The following is a 19603-nucleotide window of genomic DNA, read 5'->3' on the forward strand; positions in this document are numbered from 1 at the left end:
ATTCGTACACTGCACCTAAAAAGTTAGGGATGTTGGCCATTCAGGTGAAATTTTAAAACCACAAACAAACAAAACAAGCTATGGTGTTCCCTTACAATGGTCTCTAATCCTCCCGGCGCTCTTGAAATAAAAGGAAACATATTTCATCAGTTTTGATTTCAGAAAACTAAACAACATTACTCGTACCACTTTCTTTTTTTGAAATTATGCTATTTAGTACTGCACAAAAGCAGGAATGGGGAGATAGCATCCACGCTCACCCCAAAAGCCTAATTATGACAGCCAGTATTATTATTGAATACTTTTCCCTTACGAAAAAAAAAAAGATTAGCAGAATAATTAATGTTAAAAATATAGGCGTAATCAGGGAATCTTTTTCTAACACCCACAAATAACAGGTGATAGGTTCCACCTAAAAATCCAAGAATTTGGGGAGATCAGTGAATGGCAAACCGCAACTATCTGTACCTTTCTGCCCCCCCAAACAAAAACAAATATTTTTCCATAAGAAAAAAATACACTCAACAGTATTGTACTGTACATCTTACAAAATTGGGCTACAAAAAAAAAAAAAAATGGGCCCAATTTGTACCTATTTTTTCAGCCTACCGTTTTCTTTTGTCCGAGGGCTTCATCAGCAAAACTGATCTATCTCGCACTAGCGCCACCAATTGATACTAGCCTTACACTATAGGGAAGTTGTATTTGAGTTGTCTGGTTATTGTGAGCTCTACTAATGGTAGGGTTCAAAAGTATACTACAATCAAAGGTTTCATTGAATTTTAAGATAATAAACAACTGAATCTTGCAGCCAAGCAAGAACTCCTAAAGTGATATTGAGTCACTGGTGTATAACCTTAACAACTTGTAACGGGCAACAAAACAGTGTTGTGAGAAGGACAAATTAAGTTAATTGTAAATCTTATAACACATTTCACCTAAAAGCCAATATCCACAACTTTTTGGGACTAGCAGTAGTTAACAGAAAAGTAACCTCCTTCATTTTTAATGGAGGCATGGGGTAAACTGACACACCTGGTCCAATGAAGACTGAGAGACATTACCTCACTTACTGCCAGCCCACTTACAATGGACGTCTATTGCCATCAATGGCATTGAATGTATTAAGGGGGGGAGCTGCTCACTCGGTGCTCGGGGCTGGATTTGGGTGGCAAAAGGAGGGGCAGGTGGGCATGTTTTTTTTTTTTAGATGGGAACACCAGATTGTCCATCATCAAGGTCTCTCGGGACGTTTCTAGGTCCCGGTGTCAGTCTTTTTTTCTCGTCATGGCGAATGTTGCGATTGGATATTTTTTGTAGGGTTCTCCAGGAGAAGTGTCCATCAACTGTCCATGTTACTGCAGTTCTCTGTAGGGGCGGGACAGCGAAGGTTAGTGTTTTACAGTACAACTACAGAGGATCAATAGAGGAGAAGTAAGTATAACTGTGCTTCTCAACTTCTTTCTGTCACGCCCATCCCTCAAAATATGAAATCCTCTCGTACTCGGGCTGCACGATTTTAGAAAAATAATTTAAATTTTTGGGGGAGACCAGTTGTTTTTCATGAGTACAGTAACCTTCCTGTTGTCCTTGGGTCAAAGTAACCCACCACTGTGTTTAAAAAACCAACAAACAGTAAAATCCCGTTGAATTATATTTTATTTAACTTTAAATGTCATGACTTTCACTATTTCAGTCCCAACAGTAGAAAAATGAAGAGTTGTTTTTTGCACATTTTCATGTAAGCTGTATTAAATAAAAGTACAAAAATGGTCCTTAAAATGAAGACAAGAGGGTTTATCATATTGACAAGCGTAAACCTTAAGAAAACAGTGCCTTCTTCAGGGCACATTTGTAATGGTTGCCGTCTGCCCACACAAGCCTCAAACTGCAGTGACTTGCGGCTATACTAACGCACTACGTCACATCGCAATATTGATTAGATTTTGGTTAATCGTGCAGCCCTATCTTAGCCCACCATCTTTTTTCAAATTAATTAATTTATTTTTAAAGCATCACATAATATTGGTGCGGACAAAACAACAATTGCTCGATATTGGTGGTAACACGTCACCCGAGTCCATGCCAAATCTACGCCTTTCGGTAAATTTTTGCTGAAATAAAACTCAAACGTCAATGTGATTGGGTTGTAATGTTTTTAGGGTTACAGCATAATTTATTTGGCTTTGGGCTTTTCGTTGCCAACATTTTTAACGAGCAAGCACACCGGTCTTTGCTCGTCTCCCTCCATGGTTGCAGTGAAGCCCTACGTAAAACATCCTCGTCTTAAGCCTTCGGTAGGGGATTTTTGTTTGTTTGTTTACCCCGTCTATCTTTGTCCGTCTCCGCATCAGTGTTAAATAATCATTTCAATGGGTCACTTGAGGGCCTGCCACACTTGTGTCTACACTGCATTCTCAATGCTTATAATCTGTGCTTAATGCAAGTCAGGTCCAGTCATGTTTAAATAAAAACAAAAACACTGTAAAAGAAGAACTCCACTTTGTCCTAGTGTAGTAGAGGTGCAACAGCAATTTATTCTGGGAAGATTAGTAAATTACTAAATCACGTGCCTCCATGCCCCCCTTGACGGAGCCTCACAACTGAGGTGGAAATGATGACACAGGCCAGGAGATGGTGGCAGAAAGTGACTAACTTCCAAATTCCGTACGGCTCCTTTGATATATATACGAATACGCTTTGCATTGGGTATGTGCAAATTGACTAGCAATTTCGTGTTTTGTGAACTTCAAGCGAGTAGCTCAAGACTGAGACCCTTTGATAAGCAGTCTCTTACAGTTTCTCCAATGTACAGTGGGACCTCGCTACTTCGCGCTTCGACGTTCGCGGCTTCAGAGCTTCGCGGCCTGTAATAGTTTAAAAAAAAATTAAAAAATTTAAAAAAAAAATTTCGATACTACAGAAGTTACGAAATACGATTTACAAAGTATAGTACTTTTATTTGTTAAAAAAATGTTTGGGACTGTAAATAGGTTTAAATCTTTGGATTCAATGCATAATGGAGTATTTAATTAAATAATTATTAGGATTTTGCCTATCAAGGGTTCTTTTTGGAACACAACCCCCGCAAAAAACAAAGGATTACTGCATAGGTGTGAGCGATATGACGGTATTGTATTGATCAGGGAAATAACGAGATTGTGATCATATAAATACTACAAGAGCATTAGATATTTATTTAGCAATATTAGTACCGTGGAGTGCGTCTGCCTCTTGCGAGTCGAGAAAGGGCGCAGGTCCCCAGACGCGCACTGTGCCGTCATCCGAGGCGGACGCCATTAGCCCCGGGATAGTCGGATTCCAGCTCACGCAGTTGACGGTGCGCGTGTGACCCGTCAGCTCCGCAATGGGAAGTTCCCCCCGCCGGTGCCAGATGTACACTTTGTGATCTGCGTGGGAGGGACGAGCAACGATTGAGTATAATGTGTAAATTGAAAAAATATCCATATACATTTCTTCTCAAATCATACATTTATCATTTTTTGTTTTAAAAGGGTTTTTACTAAAATTACAAAAATCCTTTTACTCCTACACAAAGACCTTATAGATATTATAAGGAAAAAGTTTGGGAAAAAAAAATACATTAACTGTTTTTGTCATGTTCTTTTTACCAATTAGGAACCTTTTTGACTCAAAGAGCCATGAAAACAAAGTAAAGGTTTTTTTTTCAGTGAGAGCCACTACACATATTATAAGACAAAATTAAACAAAGCCATAAAACCTGATCACCAGACCAAAGCTAATTCTTCAGTGTATTTCATTTCACTGGGTGACATTTGATAATTTCATGATCTGAAATAATAATAATGCCAGAGCCTTTTACCGTATCAACAAATATCCCACTTATGTGGCTTACTGCACATAAGATTAGGTTAAGATCGATGAGGTTGATTTTAACGGTCATTTTTGTTGTGAGTAGTGGGAAACAAAGTGTGTTCTTTCATTAAAATGTCATACAATACAGCAAACTAGAAGGATATGGATGTACAGTGGGACCTCGCTACTTTGCGCTTCGACTTTCGCGGGTTCAGAGCTTCGCGGGCCTAAAAAAATAATAATAATACAATTAAATTATTATTATTATTATTATTATTATTTTTTTTTTAAGCATTTTTGAAGGGGCACCGCTACTTTGTGGTTCCATGTTCGCGGGTTCAGGGCTTCGCCGGTCTAAAAATTAATAATAATAAAATCAAATCATTTTTAAAAAAAAAGCCTTAAAACCCGGTCCGCCTTATAGTCGGGAAAATACAGTACTTTTCAGTCCCGGATCTGTAATTATTGATGTATACTTTGTTTCAAAAACATCTGAATGAGACCAATAAATACTTTAATGCATGCCGAGATTTATTTTTATTGTATTTTTTTAACTGACCAAGAGCAGATTTTTCCACAATTCTGTAAATCATCAAAACTCTGCTGCATTTATTCGTGACACCATTCTAGTTCTCACTAAGTACTGACTTTTTTGTCAATTCTAGTAAAAAATGTATTAATTTAGGGACTCTTAATAGTAATAATGCCCAGAGAAAAGGTATAAAAGTGGCATGCCCGTGCTGCACCTTCGCTGCCGCTGGCAATGAAGTCTTCGTTGTGTCCTCCGAAGCAGGAGTGAATGGTGTAGAAGCCCTGGGTGACACCTTGGTATTTCCTGACCAGCACTCGGTCCTGTAGGTCCCACAAGTGTACTCCCTACGAACAAAAAGAACTGGTTAATTAACAGAAATGTGCATTTGAAGACAGTTCAAAAGAATTGCCTGTCTGCTGACCTGAGTTGCTACATTTAACACAGCTAATCTTCCGTTCTTGGAAACAGTAAAAGACATGATAGGGTGGTCTTCCTGGACTCTGTGGGGAAAACAAACCAACAAATGTGATGGGTGCATTGTGTTTTATTGTGTGTGTCGGTAAAGTAATTTTCTTCAAAAAGAAAGTTGAGTTATTGGATAGGTGACTGAAAACTCTCCCTGAACACGTACATATTTCTGTCGGCGAGGTCCTCAAAGTTGTAGCCCCGAATACGTTGATGGGTGTCTGAGGCCAGCACTGTCCGGCCATCACTCAGGCACCACAGGCACTGCACTCTAACGCCCTCCCAGGAGTCCAACAGGTTGCCATCCAGATCCTGCAATCATGCCGATAGCGGTATTTTTTAAAGATGCAAATATGCATGCAACGAGCTCACCAGCATGAATTGTACGCAACTCCTCACTGTGGGTAAGAACCCCTAGTCTGGCCCGGTCCACAAAGGGCTTGTGCCTCCAACTTGAAGTCTGATCTTTTTTTCTTGCAATATTATTATTGTATTATTCTTCATCTCTAAAACATTAAAAATATAAAGCGGCAAGTGTTGTTTACTTTAATTCTTGCCTGTACAGTAAGACTAGGGAGCTAAGTGAACTGAACTTACTTACGTATGTGACTATGTCAATGTTGTCGTGGAAGGTATGGCGCTTTTTGGAATAATATGATCTGTGAGAGAGAGTAAAAGTTTTTTCTAGCTGCCTTCTCAGGTAAAGAATTCAACTACTGGAAACATGCAAGAGCTTAATTAATCATGCTTCAAAAGAACATTTAGCCTGTGAAACAATGTGAAAGGATTTGGAAAAATGTAGAGAAACCGGAAAAGTGATTTCCACTCTTAAATTCAGAAAAACTGGCTCGCAATAGAGATGACGTGTCAGACGTAATTAATATTGTGAAATTTTTAGCTGTGAATTAACTGCGCTTACGAGAAGATGATGCAGGTTGATGAGCCCAAAAGCGCTGGACTGTTTTAAAGTGCATCCGCTGCTGTGCTTTTTCTTTTTGAGAGATTCTTCTGTGAGTTACATCTGTTTTGTTGATACTGATAACATTTCTTATATTGTTTTAAATCATGAAGCATGATGTAAGCCATAGGTGTCAAACTCACGACCCACGGGCCACATCCGGCCCAGCGTCCAATTATGTCCGGCCCATAAAATCATTTTTCATACATCTACCACAATGGGCTGGCTCTATGAAATGTGGATAACTCTCAAACTACAGATCCCACAATGCAGCGCTTCTGCTGCACAACCAGACTTCCCGAAAATGTTCCCGCTTCAATCGAGTCAGCTGTAGCCTGACTAGCGCAGCCACTTTTGAAATTATCAACTGGCAAAAAACACTTCGGCCAGTTGAAAAACAAGACCTACAAGTACATTAATAATGAGTATTTTGTGTCAGGAAGCAGAGACGTAACAGCAAGGGACTTCTATCACGGTGTAATGGTAGGCTTAACAGAGAAACCAGGGCGACGTTTATGTTGCTGTGAATTACGCAGATGCTAAACCTTCACAATGGCCGAGAAAAAAGTTGATCCAGAAAACAGCCTTTCAAAACGGAGAAGAGATTGACCGGTGAACCCCCGTGTCTTTGCTGTATTCCTTTTTCTTTTTCTTTATCATTGTATTGTTCTCAGCGAAGGGATGCTGCTGCAAATGTGAATTTCCCTGCGGGGATGAATAAAGTATCTATCTATCTGTCTGTCTATTGTGGCTGTAATTGAGGGATTTAATGTAAAACGGCACTAAAAAGACAAAACATCAGAGTAGGCTGAAAAAACTGAATGCAGAAGATACAGAAAGTTAAAGAGGTAAAGAGGAATATGATGATCCAGCATATGTTTTTCACCAAATTCCTAAAGTGAAAAGCAAATTTTATTTATGTGGTAAATGGTCTGCATTTATATAGCGCTTTTCAAGTCAATGAAGACCTCCAAAAGCGCTTTACAATGTGCTTCACACTTACCCATTCACACACACACTCACACACCAATAGCGGCCTTATATTTCATTTTTTTTCATATTTTGAATTTGTATACTGTTGACAGGAAATATTTTTTAAGTCATTTAATGTTTACATTTGTTTATTCTGGAATAATATTACTGATTGTTTTAAAATCATACTGATGATTACACTAAAACATGCCTTTTTATAAAACAATAAATATTTATACCCTTCAGCCTGCGACCAAATGAGTGGTTTAAGATTTGGCCATCTGTGCATTTGAAGTTAACAGCTCTGATCTAAACTGTTCCTGTATGTGCTGTTGGTTAATGTTAAACGTGCATCAGTGCTGTGCAAATAATTTTTGTGGGTAGTAATAATTGTGCCATGCATTTTCGGGTCCCGAGACTGATGTCTGGTGGCGGCCCAGTGTGTACTTACGCATTGATAGAACTGCCCCCGCTGGCCTCCTGTGACGAAGCGTTTGCCATCGGGGTTCCAGGCCACGCTGGTCAAACTGTCCTCATGGGACTGCGACATCTTGGTGCGCAGCTCCCCCGTCTGGTCAAAGGGTAGAAAAACAGTCGAGGGAGAAACGTAAACATTGGGGGAGGGAGAATGAGGGGAAAACGTTAAGTGTGGGGGAGGGGAAAATAAGAGAAGAGCTTAGTTAGAAAACAGCTTATAGGAAACCTATAGAGCATGGGTGAGTGTGTTTTTGCACAAGAGCCTGCCATAATGGGAACGTTCTCATTTCATTGGTACTATACTTCTTGATGTAATTCACTTCATGACCAAAATCTATTTAAAATAATTTATGTTGGTTGAACAAAACCAAATAAACGAAGATAAACACACAATTAAGCAACTGCTCATCCAAAGCAAGCAAATCAAGCCACAATTTGGGACGTCATTGGAGGCTTTAGAATTCTGCGAAACAGCCGTGCATGAAGATTGTATATTAATTGCAATACCATACTGTCACTTGCCTGAACATTCCAGAGCCACAGCTCAGAGCAGTCATCTGGTCCACAGGCAATCAGGTAGGTGTCGTCAGGGCTCCAGGCTAGGTAGGAGACACCATAAGCGTGGCCCTCCAGAGTCCGATGCAACTTCAACTGGTGGCTTTCCTGCACAACGGCATTAACCAAATCCATGATTAAAACCGAATGACAAAACATTATACGACTAATGGAATGATAGTCGGTTTTATAATTTACAAGCCAATTCACTTGGTAATTTTAGTGTGCAAAGGACATGTTTTGTTAACATCAAGCTAGTAAACTTTGGTAAAAGCTTGGTTAAAAATGTTGGCAATTAATAATTATACAAAGATAATATCTTTATTCTTCAAGCACATTTTAGAGAAAATTTCAATTCAGAGTGAAAAACGGTTTAAAGTTAACATACTTGGTCTTTGTATGGTAAAGCTAAAGTATGTGGACACCCGCTAAAGTTAAAATATCTTTTAAGAATATTTGATTAGGGGCAGCACGGCAACGCAGTGGTTAGCGCGTGTGCGGCACAGTTCTGAGGTCATGAGATCGAACCCCCTGTGCGGAGTTTGCATTTTCTCCCTGTGCTTGCGTGGGTTTCCCCCGGGAACTCCAGTTTCCTCCCACATTCCAGAAAAATGCATGTCAGGTTAATTGGCCGGTCCAAATTGTCCCTAGGTGTGAATGAGCGAGTGAGTTGTCCGTCTCTGTGTACAAACATACAAACTGCTTCCAAAATCAAAAATGTTAAAACTTGAAGATAATTTTCACTCATTGTTACACCCAAAAAGTAATTCATCTATGAATTGATTGAGATTATCTTAAAATGTCCCTAATTTATATCAATTTGAAAAATTATTGAGAAGGTTGGTAATGGAGTTTGGAAGAGTATGTGATAGGCGTAAGTTATGTGTGAATGTTGGGAAGAGTAAGGTGATGAAGTGTTCAAGTGGTGGAGTGGGCATGGCGTTAGAAATAAGGTTACATGGACAGGTGCTGGAGTGCGAGGTATTGCACAGAGTGAATCAAGGAAGCAAGGTTTTGGGTGCTCTGAGGAGAGTGATGAGCAACAAGAGTATGAGTATGGATGTTAAGAGTGGACTGTATGAGAGTGTAATTATGCTGACTGTGTTGCATGGTGCAGAGACTTGGGGCCTGAACGCAGCTTTGAGAAGGAAATTAAATGTTTTTGAGATGAAGTGTTTGAGGAGTATGTTAGGAGTGACAAGATTGAGAAATGAACTTGTGAGAGACAGAACTGGAGTAGTTGTGGGACTGAGCAACCATGTGGATAAGTACTCGGAAAGAAAGAAAGTTCTTTAAAGCTCAATAATGTATTGAATATAACAAAGTCATAGAAAATCCTCTAAGTTTTCTTTTCTTTTCAATATTTGATACAATAAGAAACAAAACATTCAATTATATATATATATATATATATATATTTATTTATTTATTTACTTATTTTTTAAATCTTTGTGCCCAGGCATACACCACCTCGTGTTAGCGAGTCCACGTCCTCTCCGATTCCCGCAGCCGGGAATCAGAGAGGAGGTTAGCTCCGGGAGCTACCGGTTGCTCCAGGTAGCTCCACGTTAGCGTCCGGGATGCTAGACGTGAGCCACGTTTCTGTAAAACACAGCAAACTGCACTTCATGTGCGCTTTGTTTTTCACCAGCACAGCCAGTTCGTCGGTCTTATTTGGTATAGAGTTCACATTTACCATGATTACGGACGGTACAGAAGACTTATAACACCGCTAGCCGCTTAGCCTTAGCTCCGGCACTGCATCCACGATAGGGCCCCCTCATCACACCGGCGCGAGAATTCTTCAGGGCAAGGAGTTGATTCTGGCAGCGCCAATAGACTTTTGTTTGAAATGGTACTTCGTCTCCATATTGCGGTGGAATGTTTTTACCATTGTATTTTTTTTAATGGGAAACCCGTAGTTTTTTTTGATCCAACCGTAACACCGTAGTGGGTTAAAAAAAAAAAGAAACTCATTACGGCAAAACCGTAGTACTTGGCAGGTATGGGATGGGCAGGGCACCTGTATGATGCAGTAGGGTAAACCAGTGAAAGCTGTCGGGCCCTGCTGTTGAACAAAAGAGTGTGTTGTGTCACCCTGACTCGAGTGACATGGCCACTTTCGTGTGTCCCGTTTCATCTGGAGGGACGAAAGCATGACCAACTTAGGTGCCGAGGTGCTTAACTTGTTTGGGTGTTTGGGCATTTGGGTTGGCCATGGTCCAAAAATATTTGTGCGTGTTTTTGCTATTTTTTTCCCTTTTTTATTTTCTTTGTTATTGTATGTGTTTGTCTTGCTGTCGGTCACCCCTCTTGAGAGATATGACCAGGGTAGCTATATATACGTATTTTTTATAAAATATGCTTAAAAGGATTAATTTCAAGTTTGTTTGGGTATTATATGTTATCGGATTCTCGAGCAGCATAATTGCAGGTCTGAAACGCCATTCCTTCTTTCCAATTCCCCCTTTGAGGCTCAGTTGTTTTGTGTGCTGTGCCTAAACAAAAAAACTTTGAGTCTAAATGTGTGTTCATTTATTGCACATGATAAATAAAGGCTTACTGCATAATAAAAACATGAAATCTGCTTGGCCACACAGCACAACTAAAGAAATTTTTGTACGCACCGGGTCGACCTGCCAAATGATAACGGTGGTGTCTTTGGAGCCGGTAGCCAGCTTAGTGCCATCGTTTGAAAACTTGCAGAACCACACTTCGTTACAGTGCTCGGTCAGAATCTGTTGGGTGTAACATGGGAACTGTTTCCTGTTGAAAACCAATGGGAGGGTAGTTGAGACATTTGAGTATCTTGAAATTAAATCTTTGATAGCACTGAGATAAGATTACATTGTACACAATAAGATTTGCAGCAAGATCAACAAAAAAGTAGTTATTCTTTGCTCTTGAATATCATTAAAGGGACCGTGTATGAAAAGTAATTAAAAACCTGCTGCAGACGTGATCTATGAGCAGCGACACAGAGTCCAAGCTGCTGTCCAGCTTGGTGTTGTGATAAAGGCAGCGATCTCTCTGCAGTTCCACCGCCTGCCGCAAAAGGTTCTGCAACCGCCGTGGAGGGAGCATGACAGACGGTGGAAGGTATGCTAAAGACAGCCACAAACAAAAACGTGTCCGTCAGAGGTCTGGACGAAACTGGGAAAAATAGAAAGTTGCCTCCCCCACTTTGTAATTTGTCCAGCAGTCGGCAGCGGGAAGCCGAGCCTTTGCCCTCCCACTCTGCCTTGGCTCTTAGATCCTCAGCGTGGCTGCACATAAGATACCTGCCGGGATAAAAAAGCAATTTTGATACTATGGCACTATGGGATGCACATTTTGTTTAAAGATCTAATATTAGAAGTGAGCGGTACCCGCTGAGCACGTGAATGCGGTCTGTGTTGTACTTGAGTGGCGTCAGCTCCCCGCGGAGCACCTGCAGCGCCTCCAAAACTTTACCATCTTCCAAGTACTCCAAATATTTCTGCTGCAGCAGCAAGAACTTCATACGCTAAACACACACAGAACCCCATAAAGGTGAATTATCGTTATTGTATTGACAAAATTTGGTACAAAAAGCAATCAAATTCAAATTATGTGAATTAAACTAGTAGTCGTAGAGTATAAAAAAAGCTTTGGTCAAGATAACCCATATTGGGTCAAAATGTAACGAACTGCCACGTGGAACAAGTTGATCCAAATGTGTGGTTTGTCCTAAAAAACTGGGTCATTTATGTTGAAATAACCCCAAACATACCGTTATTTTCTACAAAACTACCTAATTACAAATGTCCCACCTCTAATATGGACCATTAATCTAGGTTGTCAAAAGAAATTTAATCTTTTTAAAAGGGCCCAAAAAAATTAATGTTAATTAAATTAATAATAGTAATTTGGGGATGTGCTATATGACCTATGTTTTGTTGTTGGTTTTATAAAAGTACACTTTTGGTGTTCTTTGAAACCGAAAAGACAAGTTTTGGGGTTCAGTCGAACAAAAGAATCTCTGACGCTTTGTAATAAATAACAAATTAAGCAATAAACGATATGTCCATTTTTAAACCAAAGTGTGACTTTTGACACAATGCCATAAAGATTAAAAACGCTTTCACAACAGCGAAGTCTGTTTAAAAAAGTACTTCGCAGATATAGTTATCATAAAATTTAAAGGATTAAGCATGAAACATTTAGCCTTTTGGGGTACATTTCAACTGCTGTAAATGACAGGTTAGAATATAGAATAGTTACCAAACTATTAAAAGTATTTGACAACCCATGATCATGGCAGCTTATATGCATATATTGTGGAAGCAACCGCAAAAAATAAGATCTTTGTGTTGGTCAGAATCTTTCCAGAAACCCCCGAGAATAATCATGGTACCTGATTCAGGTTTGCAAAGGGCTGCTTACCACAATGGCGTTTGGCGAATGCATCAGTGCTCTCAGTTCATTGAGATCATTCTCAGCCTGGACCAAAACAAAATGAAAAATGCTGAGTGCAGTTGTTTTTACACTCACACTGATGGCATGCATGGCGGATGGGGCCCCTCTGCTTTACGAGAGATGTAAATATGTACAGGACTGTCTCAGAAAATTGGAATATTGTGATAAAGTTCTTTGTTTTCTGTAATGCAATTAAAAAAACAAAAATGTCATACATTCTGGATTCATTACACATCAACTGAACTATTTCAAGCCTTTTATTATTTTAATATTGCTGAATTTGGCTTACAGCTTAAGAAAACTCAAAAATCCTATCTCAAAATATTAGAATATCATGAAAAAGTATACAAGTAAGGCTATTCAACTAATCACCTGAATCATCTAATTAACTCGAAACACCTTGCGAGGGTTTCCTGAGCCTTAAAAACACTCAGCTTGGTTCAGTAAACTAAATCACAAGTATGGGGAAGACTGCTGTCCAGAGGACCATCATTGATACCCTCCATCAGGAGGGTAAGACACAAAAAGAAATTTCTCAAAGAGCAGGCTGTTCACAGAGTGCAGTTTCAAAGCATATCCACAAAAAGTCTGTTGGAAGGGAAAAATATGGCCGGAAACGCTGCACAACCAAGAGAGATGACCCCAGCCTTAACAAAATTGTGAAGAAGAGCCGCTTCCAGAATTTGGGGGAGCTTAAAAGACAGTGGGCTGAAGCTGGAGTCCAGGTATCAAAAGCCACAGTTCACAGACGTGTCCGGGAAATGGGCTACAATAGCCGTATTCCCATGGTCAAGCCACTTCTGAACTCAAGACAACGGAAGAAGCGTCTGACTTGGGCTATGGAGAAGAAGCACTGGACAGTTGCAGAGTGGTCCAAAGTCCTCTTTTCAGACGAAAGCAAGTTTTGCATTTCATTTGGAAGTCAAGGCGCCAGAGTCTGGAGAAAGGCTGGAGAGGAGCAAAATCCAAGTTGCTTGAAATCCAGTGTGAAGTTCCCACAGTCAGCAATGGTTTGGGGAGCCATGTCAGCTGCTGGTGTTGGTCCACTGTGTTCCATCAAGTCCAGAGTAAATGCAACTGTGTACCAAGAGATTTTAGAGCACTACATGCTTCCATCTGCTGAAAAGCTCTATGGAGATGAGGATTTCATTTTCCAGCATGATCTGGCACCTGCCCACAGTGCCAAAACCACCAGTAACTGGTGCACTGACCATGGCATCACTGTCCTTGATTGGCCTGCTAATTCCCCTGACCTGAACCCCATCGAGAATTTGTGGGGTATAGTTAAGAAGAAGATGAAAGACACCAGACCTGCAAATGAGCTGAAGGCCGCTATCGAAGCATCCTGGGCATCAATAACACCTCAGCAATGCCACAGGCTGATTGCCTCCATGCCACGCCGGATTGATGCAGTAATCCGTGCAAAAGGATTCCCAACCAAGTACTGAGTGCATCAATGGACATTTTCAAATGTTTGATTTAGTTTTGCTGTTATAAAATTATTTTTTTTACTTGGTCTGAGGAAGTATTCTAATATTTTGAGATAGGATTTTTGAGTTTTTTTCAGCTGTAAGCCAAAATCAGCAATATTCAAATAATAAAAGGCTTGAAATAGTTCAGTTGATGTGTAATGAATCCAGAATGTATGACATTTTTGTTTTTTTAATTGCATTACAGAAAATAAAGAACTTTATCACAATATTCTAATTTTCTGAGACAGTCCTGTATATTTCTAGGGGGAGCAAGCCATTTAAATCATATTCACAAGACATTTTTACAACTAGTTCAGAGTCAACAGGTATAAGGCCAGTCTTATATTGACTCTTAAGAAGTAGGGGAAATAAAAACCATGACCAAGTATTTTTAAACAAAATTAAGTTGTAAATTAACCATAAAACTCAATTGATTTAATTACTCAACATCATTAATAAAAGATGCATTGCAATCTCGGCAGAGGCAGACCTAATGTAGCAATATAGTAGACAGAGAGTGTATACGTTAATCATTTAGGCCCCACCCCCAACTAACAAGGTTATCCGCGGCATACTGACCTTGTCCCACTCGCCCTCCATAACATGGTTGCGGAACTTGCTGGCTGACGAGTGCTCCAATCGGCAGCCCGACTCCTGCATCAGCAGGTCCACTGTCTGACTGCAGCCACCAAAAGGAAATGCAGTCAATACACAAAATGAGGCAGACGTCTGAAAAAAAAACAAAGCAAGCGCTATCCTCTGCTATTATTATGATTAATGCACTATTATTTATAGTAGCAATAGATCTGGACTACATTCCTGTGTGGCATCTAAGATGAGGCAATAAAGGTTAAGATGAGATGAGAGAGATGAGATATCTTTCAATGGATGACATCATGCTAAGACTACAATACACCATTTTGTCTGAAGATAAATATTACAATAGGATGGAAATGAACAGCAGCAATCGATGATTCTTGATGGAGTGTGCTCCCAAAGCAAAGAAATAAATAATTTGGAACAATATGCAGCCTATTACTCACCGAAGCCCCACATGACTAGTAAAAACTCGGAAATTGTTGCGTGAAAAACAAACATGCATGAACTGTTGCTAACCTTGTGGAACAGAGGTGGTATTTGGATCCCAGTTTCTAGGGAGTGTTTTGGTTTGTTTTTCCTGGATAACCGTGAATGGAGATTGACTTTAATTGTCATTTAAACTCTAATGACAATAGTGTACATTATATTTAAAGCATGTGGTTACTTATTGGGTCTCAATAAGCCAGTTGTGTTATCAATAATCAACCTATTAGTAGGGGGGTCCTTATCCGATACCAATAGCAGATATTAGCACAAAAATATGTGTCAGGTTTTATTGGTTCACAGATCTCTTTACAGACCTACATCATCCCCCAAAAAAATCTGAAATGTGCGCTCCATTCAAGTATCCACTCATTCTCTTTCAGTCAAAAGAATTATGAATGTTAGACTTATAAAATGAAAAATACAGAGGAGCAAGACGGAAATTCATGATGGTAATGTAACCAGAAGTGATTCAAAGAACTAACACTCTCCAAGTTTAAATCATCGTTTGTCCAATTTGAACTTGAGAGGAAAAACAACCGACAGCGTGTATAATTCCGACAGACACTGGATCTGACTATGTTGGTATGAGACTATGCTGTGGGCAGCAAGAATGGTATCGGAATTGAAAAAGTTTTATCGGGACACCCAACTTGCAAACGATAAATAGGCCTGATAATTATCAAAACAGATTATTTCGATCAGTTTAATATTGCAAAATCTGTCTGATATGGAATGCAACTTAAAAATAAACGGACACTGACAGAATTTTCTGCTGCTTTCACACAACTTCGGATAGTTCGTAATTTGTCAAGACGAGTTGGCTATTCAAATATGAAAGTAGGTTGCACACACACAACCCTGAAAGGTCTACTACTCGAAAAACATTTTTTGGGGGTAAAAATCAAGTAGACACACAAATCCTGCAGTGTTGTTTACTTAAATTAGATCTGCAGCTGAGGCTAAAAAACCGACGTATCTCGTTAAATACACAGCTTTAAAGTTGTTAAAATACTCTTATGTATACAAACATTGAGTAAAGTACTAATTGAAGAGTTTCAGGGATTTTAGGGAGCCGGACCTCTATGGATCGCTTTTGGGTCTGGCAGACGCTGAATGCAGTGTAGGAAAAGTAAACACAAAGGGGGACAGTTGATTACAGTCGTAGGGTAAAGAAGTTCAGGACAATGGTGGCTCGATTGATGATCTTTGTCCTCAACATTATGGCAACTAGTAGAATGATAAATTGGCATAGGCATCCACCTTAATTTCATTAGATTTAGAGGAATCGATAATTGTTTCAGCCCATAAAACAAAGCCAAGCTTCTAATTACCTGATGAAATCTGAAAAAGTCAATTTGTGGTTATGAAAATACAATGATTAATTGCCTTTTTTTACAGGGATATTAAAATTATTTGCAATAAAAACAAATGTTCAGCTTTGTTTCACAGGTATTATTGAATGTTTTATGTTGAGGGGACATGCCGTTGGCTATGAAAAATACTTGGATTGGACAAAATCGAATCTGTAAATCAGACATTATGAGATAACAATTAAGTTATTGTTGGGAAAATTGTGATTATACACCCTGACTACCAAAGGTAAAACTTACTGAGAGTATTTTGGTACCAGAAACATCAGGCCAAAGGCCAATTTTGTTCTGTGATTGTCCATAATCTTAAGGAACATTTTGCATTAAACAAGGTTCCTACAGCCTAAGGCAAGTTAAATTCAAGACTTTAAAAGACTTTTTTTAATGCCTTCAAACTAAGTTAAAGGCCGAGTTGACAAAAAACTAAATTAAAACCAACAAAATAAAAAAAACACAAATATTTAATGCACACATTACATCGTAACGCATACATGTTACCTGGCACAGCTTTTAGCCATAGCGAAAAACATTTGTCGGACAGACACTTCCCGTGGTCCAAAGCAAACATCTCTGTCCAAAGTTGCTATGCGTGTTGCGGGTAGACCTAAGACATGTGTCCGACTGAAACCATATCACCGCTTTGATAGTTCCGTTATTGTGGTCACGTTATAAGTCGGTAAATTATTAAAAAAGGTAATTGATAAATATTAATAAATTATTTCAGTTCAAACAAATATAAGTCTTATTAATGTGTTCACTATTTTAAGACTTTTGAAAATTGGATTTAAGACATTTTAATGCCAATTAAGGCCTTGTTTTAATAATGAATTAAATGCCTTTTAAGACTTTTCAAAGATCCACGGGAACCCTGACTAATCAGCCGAAGGTGGCATGAGAAGTAATTTGTCTTATTAGATACCTGTAATCTTACACGGTTTCCACATATTTTGTAATTTTTTTGATCATTTCAAATCGTGTAGGGAAAAAATATATATAAAAGACTCTAATCTGGATGGTCACTGGTAGCAGATGACAATGTCATCGTAGATTGCTAATGAAGACAAAGTCTTAAATCATGCACTGCTACGTATAATAAGCAACATTACTGCAAGTGGTGAGTAAAGGGGATGGCGTAATAATAGTAGTCTGTAATAGTCTGTGATATATGCAGCCCTTTCAGACTCCTTGGGATTAATGGTTATACAAATAAACATGACATGGGGGCGGCAGTAGCTCAGGAGGTAGAGCGCTCGTCTTGGGATCAAGGGATCCCAGTTCAAATCCCGGCTTGTCCGTGTTACATTGTCGAAGTGTCCTTGGGTAAGACACTGAACCCATAATAAGCGGGTTAGCGTCTCACATGGCTGCAATACAAGGCCGCTATTGGGAAATGTGGAGCACATTGTAAAGCGCTTTGGAAAGTCTTTGACTTGAAAAGCGCTATATAAATGCAGATCATTTCAGATTTCATTTCAGACTTAAAAATGTGTAGCGCTTCATAAGAAGGATTGCAATAATTTTTGGAGGATAATTTGGCTGAGGTTGACAGGTATGTTACTAGTTGGGGTAAAAAAAAGCACTACTAAATGGATCTTCAGATAGAGAGTAAATAAATGGGGATCATTTCTTCCTAAAAAATAAGTACATTTTTCACTTATATTTGAAGGAATGTGTGTGTATGTGGAGGGAGGGGGGGGGGGGTCGTTATAAATGCCTGATAAATATGTAGTCAAACTGGATTAAACACATCCCAAATACGACAAAAGATGTGACATTCTCACCATTGACAATCAAAATGGAGGAAAAACACAACCCTAGAAAAAGCTCCTATTGTACAATTGGTTAACCCACTCAAATTTCTGAACATAGTGAAAATGTTACTGACACGACGGTGTATGCACTCCAGAGAACAAAAAACAATAAAAGTGGCCTAAAATTCATTAAGTAAGGCTTCGTCACCGATCAGAAGGTGGTGTGAAACGTGTTTTCTGATGACAAGTGTTATAATTGTTGTGTAAACAAGGCGCTAGTTAGCATGCTAAAGTGCTAACTGTTATTGTGCAAGATGGACCCCCTTCCCTTCTTCTTGCCTTCTTTGCGGAGAGCGAACCAGCGAAACATTCAAACCCATCCCCCCATGTTTGTGCCTGTCAAGGCGCACGAGCAAGCACTCCTATCGGCCGCAATGTCGCACTTTTCAAAAGCGATCAACACTCTGATATATTCTTCAACTCCTGCGGAAACTTACTTGAGCCCCAGTCCGTGGAGATGTTGCCCTATGAGCCGAATGACATCCTCCTCCGCCTGCGACAGCCGCTTTTTCTTCTTCAGTGAGCCCACCTCCGAGCCCGAAGAGGCCGCAGCAGAAGTCCCGCAAGCGGCGGTAGCGGACGACGAGGAGCCGTTGCTGCTCCCAACGCCTTTGCCGTTGTCTGCGACGGGGAGAAGAAGCCCGTTGGAGTGTGCCCCGCTTCCGCCGCAACCTCCACCAACAGCCGAAGTAGACGACGACGAAGCTTCGCCGTTCTGTGCGGCGCCCAGGCAGGAAATCTCGCTCGACTCTTGCCCCGCTCCGTTCGCCTGCATACTGCTGCTACTGCTGCTCAAGTGGCCGACTGCACCGCGGTTAAAGTGGATGGTGGATGTGGTTCCGAGTCCCAAAACTAATCCGGTGAGGCCTGATTCAACCAGTGAAGCCCCGGGCTCTCCTGCTCCCTCCGCCGCCGAGGCTCGGTGCTTCTTCCGCGGGGGCGGCGACGCTCCGCCGGTATCCGAGTCGGAGGAGGAGGAAGCGGAGGCCAGAGTTTCCTCACCGAGAGCGGCCGTGGTTAGAAGCCGGCGGTGCTCCGGGTGGGAAAAGGAGGTTCGACTTCCAGGTTGGAGGCCGCGTCGGTCGAGCTCGGAGCGGACTGTCACAGTTGGCCGCTCCGTCTCTCGGCCTCGTTTTTGTTGTTGTTTCTCTCCGAACAGCTGCAGTTCTAATGGAGGCCTGGCACTGTGACGTCACCGGAAATTCCTGCACTCGTAAATTTCCGGGTAGAATCAGCTTTCAGGTTGAGGGAGGTGGGCACAACTTCAAAAAACATCTATTTTTATAAAACTAAATATAAACAGTACGTTTTATATATTAAATGTACACAGCAATAAAAGATGTGGGGAGCAAAATCAATGAGTAGAATGATTCAACCCTAAAATATATTTTAATAACATAAATCTTTTAAAGGGACAGTGTGTATTATTCTGTGCCTCCAGGTTGTACAAAAAAGATTTGAATGAAAGACAAAATACATGAACTATCATACCAATGTTAATTTTTATAAATATTCATAGGTTGAGAAATTTGTATTTCTTTCACACACTGGAATCCATACCTTGTAGTCACCGCCATGTTTGTCTGGTATCTTGCTGCTACGCAAGAAGAGCAAAGTTGTTAATGAAAAGT

General features: G+C 40.1%; 1 protein-coding gene across 1 annotated transcript; it reads right to left on the reverse strand.

Moving 5' to 3' along the window:
• Nucleotides 1–275: 275 nt before the first annotated feature.
• LOC148346541 (WD repeat-containing protein 26) lies at nucleotides 276–19163 on the reverse strand. Its single transcript, XM_088324793.1, has 14 exons — nucleotides 18410–19163; nucleotides 14285–14384; nucleotides 12201–12257; nucleotides 11165–11301; nucleotides 10980–11077; nucleotides 10744–10900; nucleotides 10424–10562; nucleotides 7764–7904; nucleotides 7216–7335; nucleotides 5001–5146; nucleotides 4791–4869; nucleotides 4584–4713; nucleotides 3216–3410; nucleotides 276–1368 (listed from the first exon to the last, which is right to left on the reverse strand). The coding sequence occupies exons 1-14, from the start codon at nucleotides 18745–18747 to the stop codon at nucleotides 1343–1345; spliced, it is 1863 nt and encodes a 620-aa protein (XP_088180919.1). The 5' UTR covers nucleotides 18748–19163; the 3' UTR covers nucleotides 276–1342.
• Nucleotides 19164–19603: the final 440 nt, after the last annotated feature.

Source organism: Urocampus carinirostris, chromosome 20 (genome assembly GCF_059441175.1).
Source record: "Urocampus carinirostris isolate Australia breed hairy pipefish chromosome 20, RoL_Ucar_1.0, whole genome shotgun sequence".
In the NCBI taxonomy this organism is placed as follows: Eukaryota; Metazoa; Chordata; class Actinopteri; order Syngnathiformes; family Syngnathidae; genus Urocampus; species Urocampus carinirostris.

What these genes read in the sequence shown, in the direction of transcription:
- LOC148346541 (XM_088324793.1), bottom strand. Translation starts at nt 18,747, where the DNA reads ATGCAGGCGAACGGAGCGGGGCAAGAGTCGAGCGAGATTTCCTGCCTG. An exon ending in TGGAGGGCGAGTGGGACAAG is followed by an intron (nt 12,258 to 14,284) that starts GTCAGTATGCCG and finishes GTTTTGGTCCAG; the next exon opens with GCTGAGAATGATCTCAATGA. An exon ending in TGTTAAATGTAGCAACTCAG is followed by an intron (nt 4,714 to 4,790) that starts GTCAGCAGACAG and finishes TTTTGTTCGTAG; the next exon opens with GGAGTACACTTGTGGGACCT.